At 42.6% G+C, this 16,616-nt stretch overlaps 1 protein-coding gene across 6 annotated transcripts in view; it reads right to left on the reverse strand.

The window, feature by feature from the left end:
- Positions 1-329: 329 nt before the first annotated feature.
- Positions 330-16,616, reverse strand: part of elmo1 (engulfment and cell motility 1 (ced-12 homolog, C. elegans)) — a 105,262-nt gene continuing 88,975 nt past the window's right edge. For all 6 annotated transcript variants that reach the window (XM_040020991.1, XM_040020992.1, XM_040020990.1 and 3 more), the window contains 6 exons: positions 11,015-11,178; positions 8,744-8,856; positions 5,095-5,202; positions 4,629-4,711; positions 2,597-2,674; positions 330-1,939 (listed from right to left, as the gene is read on the reverse strand). In XM_040020991.1, coding sequence (XP_039876925.1) covers positions 1,739-1,939; positions 2,597-2,674; positions 4,629-4,711; positions 5,095-5,202; positions 8,744-8,856; positions 11,015-11,178 — 747 coding nt within the window. In that variant the 3' untranslated portion in view covers positions 330-1,738. The remainder of the gene's footprint in view (positions 1,940-2,596; positions 2,675-4,628; positions 4,712-5,094; positions 5,203-8,743; positions 8,857-11,014; positions 11,179-16,616) is intronic.

Here is a 16,616-nt window from a genome sequence, read left to right on the forward strand (position 1 = left end):
TGTGTCCAGATGCAGACTGACACAAAACTCCTTCATATGCCTGTGAATTGAATCCTGCGCCAACATGCGATTTGGTCAGATAATATCAAAGTGCTTTCATTTGTGTTATAGTTAATCTTGTTTTATCTGTTCCATTAAAAACAGATTGCCTCCAGGACCGTTACCTATTAATTATAGCGATGTGTCTTTCATTGTTAAAAGGATTCGGCCTGAGTGACAAATCAGAATCAATGTCTCAATACAGAGTGAAATTACTATTACTGCTTTTCATCACGAGTCATGTCTTGGACCCTTGCGGTTGTGCTTTGTGAATGAAGAGAGGCACAGTGTAGAGTGGTTACAGTTCTTAAACCTTTAATGTAAACAGCAGTTTTGAGGGGCTTTGAAAAAAATCCTAAAGAAAAAAAAAACAATCTGAAGGCATTAAATAGGAAGGGGGAGGGGGGAATATATAAATCATACTTAGAAATAACAACCACGATCTGCTTTTAAATTAAAAAAATACATAAACTCTCAATTTTGTGGCCATATGGTCCTGAACATACACAAAAAATGTCAACTTCCCTTGATCAAATACTAACTTACATTTTGCAATACTAACTACCCGGCACGTTCACAATTTTTGTTCTTTTTCGTTTTTCTAAAGCAAAATCACTAAATCATAGTCATTTTACAAATGATAAACGAAACAAAAGAAAAAAAAGCTAAAATATTGCTTAGGAATGTTGTGTACAGCAGTCTTTACAACGAGAGACCCAAACGAGCGAGAGACAAGTGTGTGTTTGAGCGCGTGTTGCACAATGGTGGCGCTTTTACAGTTGTTCTATGGCAAAGCCACTGTGTAGGTGTGTACAATAAGCAATAAGCAGTGGTGGGATAATTACATTTATATTTCAAAAAGAGGCTTTTTACTGTGGTACAGTGCCTGGATTTCAAGGATTGACTTTTTCTAACAGTCTCTATTACATGTGAAGCAGGGCAGAGTAGACAGACGACACTATTTTTTCTCTTTCTGTTTTTAAAAAGTATTCATCTTAAAAGGTAATTCAGCCTCTTGGGAAACACTTAGCTGCCACAATTGTCCTACTGTAAGTGGGAATGTGACAGGAAATACTACTGGGAAGTTGACGCCCCCCTCCCCGTTGACGCCCAATCGTCCTTCCCTGCTCCTGAATCCCACAACCACCATCTTGATCCCTATAGCCTTCACCCCCTAGTGACAAAAGCCCTGAGGAACAATAATAACATGAACATAAAGAAAGGACAATCCAATGGAATTTCTAAGCTTTTTTTGTCCACAATATTCTTGAAGCAAAATGACAGTAAGCGCCGCAGCCAAGAAGAAGAAAAGGGTGAATGTCTTCAAACACCAGACACTGGAGGAGAGTGAAGAAGGAGGAGGAGACGTGGGACGACCAACGACAGGCCAAACAAACACTTCCTGGTTTCTCTTCTCCATGGCAACGTGATGACTCTGCATCGACCCCCAAGTCCCTCAAGTGCAAACAGTTATCGTTAATACGCACCATTTTCTCCCTTATAAACATCTAGCAAGAAGCAAGAGGAAAATAGTTCAAGAAATCCTTTTTTTTCTTTCAATCACAGTTCATTTTTTTATATTATATGTTTTTTTTTTTTATTATTTATTCTTGTTCCAGTTTATAAGAAAAGGGGACCGGTCCAGTGAATACAGTGGGTTTGGGGTTTGTTTCGGGTTCGGGCTTGTGGGGTCGTACAGCTAGTTACAGTCGTAAACGAAGTCATAGTTGCTAGGCTCTTTGGGAATCGGGGGCGGGGCCTCTGGAATCTGGATGTTCTCTAGATCCAAGAGGCGAAGCTTCATCTCCATAGAGAGCAGGGTGTCCATGTCAGATTTGGTGTATTCGCTGGTCATCTCCTTACCCAGGAGGGCATTCAGACCATCTGTCCACACACAATACTGCGGAGAGACGGGCAGAGGCACGTAAATTAGAATATTCATAAGAATGGTTAAAAAAAGCTACGGCACAAAGAACAAAACCTCTAAAATCTACTCTGCGAAACAGAGAAAACACCTTCAAAAAAAAGGGCAAAAAGTTTCTACATTCCTCAGCGAAAGCTTTCAGGCATTACACCTTTGTTTACAATGAGGTATATTTGGCCCCAATCTATAAAAAACCCACCAACATTGCAATTCTATTTGCCACATTCCCCAAGGACTATCAGCTATTTATAAGTAGAGCTGTCTTAAAGCCTTTTGGGGCAAACTAAAATGAAGTCAAGTAAACTGGGTCGAGTCATTGTTAAGTCAGAAGTCCAAATAAAGTTCATTCCAAGCCAACGGCAAACAGGCTGGTGCACTATGAACGCTCATCATTTCATATGCAACGTTTAAACAGTGCTAGTTATGCTTTACACGTCAGAAAACATGTTTTTTTCACTTTACCTGCACAAGCTTTATACTTGTTTTTCGATGAAATTATATCTGTCCATAAAGGCATCTCTCCACTATTTAAGTGTCAGCTCTATACCTGCATAAACCATGCATTGGATCTCTATGCGTAATCCCACACGTTCATTCTGTGTGACACCGTCAACAACTGCAGGGTCAGCTTACCTCATGCTTGTCAGGAGCGATAAAATTTAAGTATTCGTCCGACTCGTAGAGGACAGAGAAGGCCAGCTCTAACACCTCCTGCAGAGAGGACAGAGTGAAAAGCAGAGGGAGAATGTGAGGCGGAGAAAATGGTGCAAAGACCGAGCGAGAGTGGAGGAGGTGGGACGGAGAGAGAGGTAGAAGCAAAAAAGAAAAGAAGAAGAAATACCAGGTGAGATTTACAGTACAATGCTGCCATACTAGCGCGATGCTGCTCTCCTCCACGTCCCATCACCATCTGTTATATCAGCTGCACATTAACTCATCTGGTACCAGTGAGATATATGTAGGGATCTTTTTATATTAGCTACTGTAAAATAACAGTAGGGGCTGGGGATCGGGGACAAAAAAGACAAATTCACTTCAGTCTCTTTTATGAAATTAACTGGACGGAGAAGGAGGACAGTGTAGTGACAGAGCCAGATTTGTAGATGTATGCAAGTAATTTATCTGTGTGAAATTAGCGTCTGGTTTTACGAAGCCAGTAGGGGATTACTCAGTCAGAGGCTGAGCCTGGAGCCGAGGAGAGCTTTAAAGAATCTGTGGTCAGATTTGACTCAGAGAGGGAAAGAAAAACAAAGTAGTGCTGAGAGTAATTCTATCTACTCTGTGCAGCCGGTTTAAGCTGCACACTCACACAGTGAGCATCTAAAAGGGCAGTCGTTACTATATTTACCCTCTTGATTCAGTAAAGAACCTGTTATAATTACTTAACTCAAAGAACAGCTGATGGAGTGACTGGTTGTTGGATACTGTAGATCAAGTTATTCCTGAGGGTGTCCGTGCACTTCATGAAACAGTTGTTGAGCGTTTCAGCGGTAAGCAGGAAATGAGTGTTATACCCACATTAAATGAACAACATTGTTAGTTTTTCCAGGTTTATGACCTCAAAGCCAATTCCTCTCTTTTTTGGTGCAATTAAAAGACAGATCATGTTCATTTGTTACCGCTCTGCTTTTCTTTTCATTAACTTATTAAGTGCATGCACCTTTTACTGGTGCTGCAGCTGTCTTTTTGGTAATGGGTTAATTTAATTTCCTCTTTCCCACAATATATATATTTTTAAATAATAAATATGCACTTGCTTTTTAGATGATGATGATTTTTTCCCCCCCACATAAACTGGTCCCATTATAAATCGCTGGAACATTGTGGAAATACAGCAAAGCATGCAATCATCCACACTTGTCATATATCCTCCAATCATTTGTGTGATGCTGTAACGTAACATATCTGGAGGAATTTGGGAGATAATATGGAAACCCTTCACACTTCTCTATTCTTCCAGTGTCCCACAAACGGTGCACTGCCTGCTCTGCTCTCAAGTCTGTAGAGGTGACTTTGGCTGGTCTTCTAACAGTGAGTAATGAAATGTGCTTATGTTCTCATTCACAAGGCTGGGACAGGCCTGCTAGACAGCCCACAGACCCCCCTCAGGTCATTCTCCTAGACCTGCGCTTATCGACAAGGTAATAAAAGAGACAAAGCAGAGAGGAGGCGTGCTCCTTTGTCTTCAAGGCTATTTATCCAAGATCCAATATATCGGAGTCCCGTGGGTGGGGGCCGAGGGTTTGCAGAGGAAAAGTACGAACGAGGAAGAGCTGATGTGTACACAGATGCAGACATGATGGCTCTTTCACCCTGGTTGAGGCACCGCAGAGGGCGCGCCCAAACGTTACTATCACACCTTCACAGCAAAGAAAAGATGCCAGCACGTTTTTAGCGCCTCTGGCGTAATTGTCGTCTGTAACTAACGGACTATTCGGTGACTTATTTCTACGCGAGGCCTCTGACGGAGACGTCTCTGTGCAGAGCGCTGAGACGCAAGTTATTGTGTTATTTCCTAAAGCGAAATTATGTAACCGACGTCCTCGTTATGCAACTCTCGCATACACAGGAACTCATTCTCTCGCCTGGATACACACCCACCCGCCCACACACATGCACATGTGCACGTGCATGTGTGTGCGCACGCTCACACACAAACACACACCTTGTTTTGCTTCAGGGCTCCCTTTTCCTTCATGTGAGGACAGTCTTTGCCAGTGATAACAGCTTTGATATCAGCCACAGGCACTGCAGAGAGGACAGAAGTGAGTTTACAACAACGACAACAACAACATCATCATCCCCTTGACAACTGTGCTATTCCATATGGGTTCTTGTTTTGTTTTTTTTCCTTTTTCCTTCAAGTGATTAAAACTTTAAATTTTCCCCAAATCTGTCACTGTGCAAGGCCCACAAGAAAAACTGATGTTAACACTGTCTGTAAAAAGCCAACTGTTAGTGTCGGTGACTGCTGCTCGTCTCTGAATTTAGCAAGACACACATTTTTGCAGGAAATCAACATAAAATACTGATAAATATTTTCCTCTGCAAGTCATTGGGAAAGCAGTTAAATAGAAATTGTGCTAAAATACTGTAAAAAAAACAAACAAACTATTAAAGGTTTTACTCACGTTTGTCCTGTAAAGAGTCATGGGGCACCTCACCCTGAGGGCTCTCTTCCAGATCTCCGTAGTGCAGGACTTTATGATTCGGAGACAGACGGCAGTACCAAAACTTATCTAGAACAAATGATGAGGAAGACAGAAGGGAGTAAGAAGCAGATTTAGAGGTGTTATGAAATAAGCAGTAGCTGGCAAAGGCATCACACGGGTATGGATTTGCATGACTCATCAACAGCAGAGAAAATTAGCATGGCAAAAAATATGTGTCAAAAAATAAAACAGCCTTGAGGAAAATCCACAGATGGGCAATGATGATCTCCACTAAGGGAGGGAGGGAGGGATCTGGACGGGCAACAACAAAACTGGCGGCCTTCTTCACCGAACAATGACTCAACAGCAGAAAACACGGTCGATTCAAGATCACAAAAGGACATCCAGGTTTCTTTAACTCTCACTCAAAAGGCTCAAAAGAGCATGAACCCTTAACTGTGACCTGATTAAACGAAGTGTATATCGGGTCCTTGGCAGAGACATGGGATCCAAGCTACTTTTCTGTGAAGACTGAGGAAATGAGGTAGAAAATGACAGTCTTTTAATATCAAAAGCTAATGTTCTCTCTAAAAGGCAATCAAAGCTCACATCCAACATTACAAAGGCTGTCAAAGATAAAGCATCAATTATCACAATATATACGACAGCAAAATATTATCTGATTAGTTTTTTAAAAAGTGGCCTAAAATTAGGTGAGCAAAAAAATTTACTGTGCATAGGTTGTCACATCATTGTAACCGTTAAGAGGACCCTTCAAGTCAAAATCGTGTTGGTGTGTTTTTCTCGTGGCCGCTCTCCTGAGCAATCCCCCAGCAGCTTCAGCACCAGTTGTGTCTGTACACACTGCTGGTTGTTGTCTCCATCAGCAGCCTCTGCCTCCAGCCTGGTGTTTGTCGGCCGTTTCCTGGCAAGGTGGGCATCGAGCTGAGCTGGCAGAAAGAGTGCACAGACTGGGGAGTTCGGCTCGGTGCGTGCACAGTCCAAATCCTAATTGCTGAAAATAGACAGTCGGTGCTGCCAGGCCATTGGTTCGAGTGGAACTGGTCCACAGGGAGCTGAGAAGAGATCTGCGCAGTGGCTGTGAGGGGATGGGAGGCTCTCAAACTGCTCATCTTAACTGATAGGGTGTGTCTGTGCAGCAGTGCATGCTCGTCTTCTTGCTGTCTTTGATCTTAGACTTATCTCTCGTATCACTCGTAACAATCACAAAGTCAGCAACCAGAACATTGGTGAGCGATAACGTTTAACAGAATTAGGTCAAATTTTAAAGTTTACTTTTGCTTTAAAGCATTTACACAAAGTGCCTGCAGTATCCTGCACTTAAGACGGCACACATAGCACTCTTTCCAACTTTAAAGTGCCATCAAGCTGACCTTTTAAAAAGTGTTTTCCTGTAATGGGCAGCATGGGGGTAGAGAGAGGATTCAAATGCACTGAAGTCAGCTTAATTAATATTTTATGTCGGGACGAGAGTCTTTGAAATAATCACACAAGAAGCCGTGGAGTGCTGAGGACTGCGTGAGGGGACAGTAAGAGCCCATCTAACTTACTGCATGTATAAAATAAACACTTCCAGCATACAGAGACTTAATAAAGTAATAACTGGGAAATCTGTCTAAGAAAGGCACCAAAGATAAAGGAAAATTTTGACTAGGTAAGCATGATAGCCTCGTAGTGGCATTGCTTCCTTAAGCTTTGCAAGAAGAGGAGCTTCTCACTTTTCAATGCATGAATTTGCTGTCAGTACCAGCACGAGAACAAAGCCTTAGAGATTTAGATAGAGTGGGAAAACAGATAGGAGCAACATGTATTAATGAAGGAAGAAGTAAATAAAGAATGCATAAATTCACACGTGCAGAGGAAGGATACAAAGCAAGCCACAGAGAGACGCTGATGAATGGGGGTGCAGGAGTGTTGTGGATAAACGGCAATCTCCTCAGAGTCCTCAGAGGCGATATCAGCTACAGCTAGCTTGTAGCAGGCAGATGACTTGGCTATAGTTAGCGCGCTGTTGCAGCAGATTAAAGCCGGTGGAACCCCACAGGCCGGTGTCAGATCCAGCAGGGCTCCAAAATAGCTTTACATACACTCGTGTTCTAAAAGGGTCCAGCGTGCTTTCTTTTTGTGTAGGATCCACAAAGGCTGCGTGTTCCCAGTTCCACTGAGAAGCTTTCTAGGATCTCTGTGAAGTAATGATGACCATGATATGGTAATATGAGCTCAATCACAGCATGCTGCTCCGGAAAACCTAGACAAGCGTAAATCAGTCGGCCACAAGCAGCGAAGAAGATCAGACACTTAATCCGACTGACGGTTTCCACCTGAACGTCTGTCCTGAATAATCTTTTTAACTCAATTGTTTTTCTCCCCCACTTCTGTGCTTCTTTTCGACTTCTCCGTTTCCGTCATCCGGCTATGACAACATCTGGATGACAGCTGCCAAGATGAATGCATCAGTGATCAGGTTTTAAAATGCCAGAATAAATTGGTGCATGGAGGGAAAAAAAAGAAAAAAGAAAAAAAAGGACGAGGTCTAAACTCAGTCAGTCAGTTTGATTTGCCTTATTGAAAAGTACAGTTCCTGCAGGGTAGCTTCTGACAGCAATGCAATAACAGCGAACCAAACCACATCCAAAGCTTGTCACTGGGCTCCTTTTTTTAATTTAATGTATTTGTAGAGGCAAAAGTGGCAGAGAGGGGTTATGGAAAGGTGGGAGGACAGAAGAGTGAAGGGATGAGGCCTCAGGCAGATTAAATCCTCTGTGAGTGAAGAGCAGTATATTATACCTGCTACTCCTCTCTTTCCCGCTTCTCTTATCCCTCTCTGCTCCTTCTCTCTCGTGGCAGCGAGTGTGAAATGCAATATTAGGTGAAATGATTTGAATGCAAGCAGTCTGCCGGATTTTCAATTTTTATTCCTTTTGCTCTCATCTCCATTGTGCTGCTTTAAATGGGAGCGTCCTAATATCTCCTGAACAACACACTCGTGTTATTCTCTAAAGGCAATACACCGGGTTGCCATTTTCACCACATCCTCTGTAGTGTAGAACTGGGGATTATCACAGTCATCTTTCATTCTTTCCATTCAAAGCTTTCCCCTCAAATGTGTCTGAAGAAGAGCAAACAGAAGTGTGTTTACAGGGCTTTTGGCTTTATGCGTCTTTGCATTTGTTAGCGCGCCCTTTCCCTGTATGTGCAGAAGCAAAAGGAGACGGAAGACGCCGCGCGTGCACCTCAAGGCAGACACGCGTGTTCCTGCTTTTCTGTATGCAGCGAGGAGAGAGGCAGAGTTTCACTATGTGTCTGCCTCAAAGGCTCAGAGAGCCAGAAAACTTCTGAGCGATCATGACGGCAGACGCACAGCAGTCCACAGCTTCAAAGATCCCCCTCAGATAAAATATCTCCCGTGGTGTTTTCACATGGAAAAGAGAATAAGGCGATGGAAACAGAGAACAGAAGAAGACAAAGGAGGAAACAGAAGCAGATCTTTTGTGGATGCAAGAGGCGTGGCAGTGGATTCTGATGCGTATGACCAAAAGTCAAGTTTGTATGGTTGTAAATTCGTGTTTGCTCCTGTGCGCGTACATGTGTGAATGCTGCGCCTCACCTTGCCTCCTGCGACTGCTGATTTTCCTGAAGCAAGTGCCCTCACACAGCCTGTTGAGCCTCTGCTGCTTGATCAGTTCCATGATCTCCGGCTGGATCTTTTCTCTCAGCTCCCTGCCGAAAAACAAGCACACACCCTTGCTTTAAGAGAATTGTTTAAATCCCGTTAACCGCACCCGGTGTGGCGAGCCGGTGACAGCGAAGTCACAAGACCCTCCCTGTCAATAAGATTGTTGGAAATGAAACAGAGAGGGCCAAAACACACAGACATACACTTTCACAGCAAATATGTCACAGCATCTCGTGAGGTTGGATCAGCGGAAACCTGTGTTTCTGAAGCATCTGCTCGATTTCCTCTCGTTTATTCATGCAGCTTCATGTATGTGTGTTGTTTCCGTTGCATACGAATGCAGAGCACACAGCACCGGTCAACATGAATTATGTATATCATCTGCCTGAGCAGTGCCGCTCTCCATCATTATTACAGCCGAGTCCTTTCTCATCACATTTACTATACATTTGTTTTCTACCGTCGAAATATTACTGACTGTGAGAATTTTATGTTTCGGCGTTCCTGATCGCATCGTCGTCTTCCTTCGGGCTCACTCGCTTATTCCTCCCTTCATCCGTCTCCCTGCTTGGCCCTCCCTAGGCATGTATTTGCCTCATTGGTGATTCCAGTCATTACACCGATCTGTGTTAGGACATTCGCTCTGACATCTTTAAAGAAACAGCTAGTGAGAAAGGCATGGCTGGGAAAGGATGGATGACGATAGCTCGTCTTTACCACTTCATGCGCCGCGCTCATGACTGAGGTCGACACGGGCGAGGCTGCTTTTGCCTGAGAGTTTCAGATTACTTTGTTGCTTCGTCTTTTCGGGAAGCAGCTCCTCAGTTTTAATTTGAATCCATTCTTTCTGGCAAATGGAGAAAGTCACTGAAAATTGAACGTCTTGTACGAACAGACCTCCGCAAAAAAGGCACTGTGGTTGTTAACAAGTGTTTAAATGATGAAAGCAATGAGGCACGGGCCTCCTGGTAATGTACACTTGGCCACTTATTACAATTGAATTAAGGTGTAGATTTTGTACATCTCAAATTACATAAAATAATAAGCTCAGAACGTCTACAAAGACGGGCAGCTTTGAAGTGAAGTGAAAGTGTCGCTTCACCTTCTTTTAATGTCTTAACTCATTCCCCCCAATAATTTGTAGTAGAGAAGTGCGAGCGGTCGCAGCGAGTAAAGCAGGGCTCGTTTAAATATCTGGTCTGACGTGCTCAGCTCATTGTGTTTACAATTCTTAATCGTGCTGCAAAGATTAGAGGAAAACTCCGACGGCAGTCTTTAGAAGAGGCTCTGCGATGCTCAGCTCTTCTCCACAGCTGTGATACAGTTTTAAAGCATGCCGTTTCATTTTCACTTGGCTTTAAATCACTTCACATAGACTGGGTGCATCTCATCTTTTCCTCATTAATGAAGGACGCAGCAATGAATTGGTGTGTGCTAGATTAACCAGGAAAGTGATTCAAACCAATCTGTTAAATATGATTATATAAAAACTTTTGTGCAACTTTCTTTATTTTGTGTTGCTTTTTTCACCGGGTTTAATTGCTTACTAAAGTTTGGTCTCTACCCCTCCAATATTGATTCAATAAGCCCTTGGCTAAGGCATTGATTACTCTTCAAAGGGACAAGCTCTCTTGATGCAACGATTTTTCAATAGTGCTACCTACTCCATTAAATACAGGCAGGACAAAACAATGCTCTTCATTACTGGACCTGCATCATTGAATGAGTGATCTATTACGGGCTAGCTCTCCGAGCGCAGTGAGCAGGAGGGTCATTAATGGAGTATTCATTTGGAATACCGTTTGCAATCAATTTGAATTTTATGTATATTTTCAATTACAAGAGCAAAGCGCAGACGCAACCTGCTGTGGGCCAAGTTGGAGATCAGGAGAAAAGTACTACAGCTATTTGTAGACACATATTATGCTCTCATGCACGTCCATATACCAGCAGGAATATCACCTAGCTGTAGTTTTCATTGTTTTCAGAGTGGCTTTTCCTGCAAAGCTCTACAACATGAATGAATAAAACATTAGTAGCTACTATTCATATTAAATAAAGCATTTGGCTGCTGCTTTTGAGAGCTTTGGTGTAACACTTCAAACAATATAACCCTCTGTCAAATGCATGCTTTTGTAAGTTTGGAGTTTATGCAAAAAAACAAAACAAAACTCAAACAAAAAAAGTGACTGCATGACTCACAGGATGGGGCGGGACTGGAAGTCTTCCTGATTCATCCTTTCTGACTGACGTATCTTCAGGATCTCTGTGTAGCTCAGGTTCTGCAGGCGGCTCTTGAACTGGTCCAGGGAATTAGGCTTGGCAGTGAGTGCTCGCATGATCTGCTCCCTCACCACCTGCATTACCTGCACAGCAGAGCAGAGAAGCAAAAGAGAGCAAGATGAGATTATAGAGGGTGCAGGAGACATAATGGGTGAAGACAGAGAGCGTGTACTACATCTAAGAAGACACAGGAAGTCAAAATCACCCCCCTGACTCTAACCCCACGCAAATTTTAGGCTCAGGGGAGCGTTTCACTCCAAAAGGATTTATGCCTTTTATTTTTTCCAGAACTTGAGCTTCTAATCCAGTCTGGTTCATTGGGCATCAAGTAGAAAAAGAGCAAAGGAGATCAGTTTAGCAGTGGGTAGTCGAATAAAAGTATCGTATATCGGGGAAAATACATGACAGAACTTGCTCACAGTATTAAAATTCAGCTAAAACCAGTTTTTTGGAAATGGGTGCAGAAGCGCGATAGGAGTGCTCTTCAAAGTCATCAAAAGCATTTCTGGATTATTTATTTTAGAGCATCTGCACACTGTCTGAAGTGAGCAATGACAAAAGAGACAACCAAGGCAGATCAATAAATGACCTCTTAACTGCTCGTGCAATAAAAATGAAACGCAGTAATTGACGTGTTGGTGTGCGGCACACGCAAGAAAACTCAAAAAAAACACACGCAAGGAAATTCTCTGACAAATGAAGAGCTTACACAAGTTTCTATCATGACATAACAAAAGTGCCAGACACCATAAAGAATGGTTAAAATCACACAAAAGCTAGGACGAGTAATAAACCAGGTTTATGACAGTAATACGCTGGTTATGCATATAAAAGCTCTTCATCCTTCTCTAGTCACACTGAAGCATTTTAGAAAATGAGTCCTGTGCTCAAACACTCGATGACAGTTGCTTCCATTTAACTTTGTGCTCTGACAAGTGATTTGCAGTTTGCATAATTAGAACGTTAACACTGGTGTGATCCAAAGATCCTGAATTTTCTTGATCTGCGAACGCATTTTCCCAACACACGAAAAAGGAATCTGACTGAAAACGTCCTGAAAAGTTTCAAACAGAACATTCAAAAAGAGAGCAGCTTTCATTCAAAAACACTTTTTACCATTTCTCTCTGGCTAAGCACTGCTCCTCCACTAACTGGAGATGATGTGACGGCAGATACGATGACAGATCAACTTTGTCAGAAGCGCCGTTTGAGCCTGCAGATGCTGATTCGCTAGATCTAATCACACTGAGGTGATGCAAAGAAATAACGTCCGCCTTCTGTTCTCTTTGATTTGGCTTGATCGAGTGCTTAAGAGCACACTTGTTTCCAGCCTCTGGAGACGCTTTCTTACAAACTTTATTAAATTAGGAGATGATGAGAGTTTGAGATCATGTTTTGTGCTAACACGTGCACAGAACAAATGGATACTTCTACATTCGTGATCGGTGAAATCTCTCAGCTTCCCATTCTTAACAGCTATGCCAAAACCCAGCTAAGATCCCAAACATCGTCTTACGTAATATTATTCTTGTTTGTTTTTACTGCAAAGCGATTACTCATCAACTTGCTAACCCTGTGGCCTCACACTACTCAGATCGAGGGGTGAGGGCATTAAAAATAGGTTGGACTTGGTGAAAGTGTAGCAGGCACAGAATAAACCCCAGCTCGGCACCAAAAAACAAAAACACTCCAGATGACGCAGGCGATTGAAGTTAATCCTCTTAGATCAGAATCAGCAGTACTCTCTGTGTTATAAAGCATTATGAGGAGGCCTCGACCCAAAGTCTCCTGTGGGGAAGTTGGAGCAGCTCAGCAATATTGCCAGAAAAAGGACTTAACCCATGTCTAATTCTAGATCTGATGGAGTCTCGTGGTAAAATGCTGGTATTAAGCTTTCACCACAAAAAAGTATTTTTGTAACCGATTACAACCTTTAATCTGGGGATTAACTTTTGGAATAAAATATGTTTGGAGGCGGTAATGACTGACTTCCAAACTAATGGGCAACAAATTAATCCTGGGAACTAAACACATGCAAAAAGGTGACAAGCACGGAGACAAGGAGTGTCAGGAGGTCAGAGAGGGAGTTACACAGAACCGCAAGCACACTGGCAATGTTACAGCTGGCCTCTGAAATTAGTACATTAAAGCGACCAGATATGACAGGTCATTAGATTCCTCTGAAGAATCACTTACAGAGCTGAGACTTTGACCATATGCAGTGTGATTCATTTACAAAGCCCAGACACAGACTCGCATTAGTGGATTTGTGGTTTTTCTCTAATGTAATCCAAATCTAAGTGGCACTATAACTAATGCAAAACATCAACGACTGTACAAAAGTGCATCCTTCAAATCCCCCCTAACAGAGTGCATAAAAGCCAAAATCAGGATCTTTGGTTGGTCACAAAGAAGCTCCGTACTGGATGAAGATAAAGCCCATTTATGCAACGTATTGACCTCATTATATCATTTTCATAACAATCCCGACAGCTGTGCACGAGGGCTCTTTGAAACCAACATGCTCACTGAGTAAAAATGTTATGATTTACTATATTTAAAAAGAACTGCACGGACAATGTGGCTTCTTCTAGTGATGAGACATGAATCTCTTTACTAACTGATGTGCAGTAGTGCAACATGAACAGGTTAAAAAACGTAAACGTCCCCCCCAAAAAAAGTGTGTCCACTAGAGGGCGAGTGTTGATGTTTTCCCTCTGCACCAGTCGGGACTAAATTGACATAAATCCATGCACATCCATATTCCCACTGTTGGATGACTTCTCCATCTGTTTTTCCATGTCCTGTCCTCACCTGTGCATCCTCATAACATGAATGCCATATTTTCACGAGGTGAAACAGGCGTCCAGGTTGTGACAGGTTTACAGCACCCCGAGACTGCCTTTTGAGCTTCAGCCCCTCACCCCAGCCTCCTCCTCCTCCTCCTCTTTGAGCTGAAAATTGCAAATGGATGAAGCCACAACTTGCAATCACGCTACCAGAGATTCATCACTCCTTTCCCCTACTTTTAATCACACCCTCACCGACTTCCCCATCATTTTTTGCACACACACGCCTATAAAAGTGATAATTAAGCCTAAAATGAATTTATTTCCCCATTAAGATTACAAATGAGGTGTCAGGTTGCCATTAAGGAACATTATGTCACTAAGAATCTGTTTAAAAATAAAGAAAATAATAAAACTGTGACAAAAACAGTTGCAGTTGGAATCTGGAGTACACTGAAGACCACCCCTGAAATGACGTTTTCGAATCTTCTTGTCACCTGTAGCCTGCTTTCTCACCTAATCTCAATCTCCAGGGACAGACCGCCATCCAGCTCTGGTGTTTCAGCCCAGCTGTCTCTGGGGATTGTTCATTAATATGCCTTGTTTGCAGTCATGTCTTCACCGGGAAAACAATTCTGTTGGCCCATGTGGCTGCTCTGATGCTAATTAACACTGCGAATATTCATCACATTTAATACGAACACATGGTCCTTTCACAACAGGGCATTATGAATATTTTATCTTCATCCTTCTCTGTTATCCACCGATTGCTCAGAGAGCACCTTGGCAGAGGTGAGATGACGTCAACGCTGAAACAAACTTTTTACCGCCTGAGCTGAGAAATCCTCAGCACCAAATTTAGGCTCCGCTTTTGGAATGGCGTCATCTTAAAGTACACTTTAGATGATTTAAGTGGCCAATCGTTCATCCTGGTCGTCGCCTCTATCTGTATTTCTGCCTCTCTCCATTTTCCCCCTCATGCACTAATCTATTCTAGACAACAGTCAGTGATTCTTACTTGTAGCTCTTTGCAAGAGAGAAGTTGGACAGCAGAGCAAGAGTCAGCAAAAGTAATTAAATGCTGTCCCATGAGCCATCAAGTCCATGTAATGAAGAGCCGGCCACTGACGCGTCTACCACGCTCCCATCTCCTCGTCCTCCTCCTTTCTTCTAGTCGGCTTCTCCATCATCGGCCGGAACAAATTACCTTCCCCCTCTCAACGACCAATCGACTGTCACCGCCGTTCCATTTGCCTGAGAGATGCTAATGACATCATTTACCAGCTGCCCGTCAACTGCTCACCCTGCCACTCACGCCTGTGTGGTAAAAACTGGAGATTGTCCTGGTAAGACTTTGGTGGGCAAAGTAACAACGCAGTAATCACAGAATAACGACTTCGCTGATAACTCAGTGAAAGCAATCAAAAAGTCAATCTCACACGGTGCCAATGAGGCCGTAAATGAAGAAGACTAACCATGCACGCTTGCTCGCGTACAAAAGGAATGTACACCAGCACGTGTTTGTGCAATAATTATCTGCGCATACAAGTTCATTCCCGTCAGATTTGGGTTTTTTAAGTGACTAGCAGAAAAAAAATTAATAAAGGGGATCATTCATTACATTTCTCCTCCCTGCAACAATGTCCCACATTCAGTAAACAATTAAATTCTTGAGAGCTGACCATGATGTCATTGAAAGTAAAACAATGCCACAGAGATGGACATTAAAAAATGCCCGTTTCTTATCATGCTGCCTGGAGAGGGGAGGTGGGTACGGTTTGTATTAAATTTAAAAGCTGATAAAAAGGCAGAGTTTAAAAATAAAGAAAAAATATAAATCTTTATGTGGCTGAAGATTTATAGGTAGGATACGACTTACATCAAAGCTGTAAAACATCCTGGGAAAAAACATCAGTATCGATGATGCAAGCTGCCTAGTTTATTAAATCCATATTAAGACGAGCTTCCTTTGTGAATACAGACATTGTTTCACTCTGGTTTCTGTTTCCGAAATCATAGTGACAGTAATCTTTGCCAACAATGCCAAATGTGCGGTTTCTTGCTCTAACTCAGCCCTGCAGCCTGTGTGTGAGAAGACGTTCGGGGAGGCACGACAAAACACAGATCTCCGTCTGACAGGAGTCAGACAGCACAAACACACTGGCATAGTGTTGTGCTTTAACTGCTTCGCACTGGTCTGGAGCACTGAAAGCTTGAGCTGAAACAACGACTGCGTGCTAGCTGCTGTCAGTGGCATACATGTGCTGGTTACAGAGGGGACAACTGAAAGGAACTTGAGAGGATATATCTTTAAATATCAGTAATAATTATCATAACTGGGATAGTAATGTTCCCTTTGTGCAAAAGTCTCAAGTCACCCCTCATTTCTTTAAGTATGGAAGGTGATGAGAGAGTCTACAGCCATCTGTAAAACACGGTGGAGGCACCGTCATGGTTTGGGGCTGCATTTTAGCCAGTGGTGTTGAAGATCTTTCATCAAAATTGATGAAATTATGAACGCAGAAAAGTACCATCGGATTTTCCACCATGCAATACCACCTGGAAAGCCTTTGAATGGCAGTGGGTTAATTTTTCAGCATGGCCCCTGACATTTCAATAAATTGCTGCAGCCATTTGCCATTTTCCTGGCGATATCTAAAGAAATAAGGGGTGGCAGAAGTCTTTTGACAGTACTGTATATAAGGAAAATATTAAGAAAATCACTGGAGTTA

This window comes from Simochromis diagramma, unplaced genomic scaffold (assembly GCF_900408965.1).
Source record: "Simochromis diagramma unplaced genomic scaffold, fSimDia1.1 OVJJ01000753.1, whole genome shotgun sequence".
NCBI classification, from domain to species: domain Eukaryota; kingdom Metazoa; phylum Chordata; class Actinopteri; order Cichliformes; family Cichlidae; genus Simochromis; species Simochromis diagramma.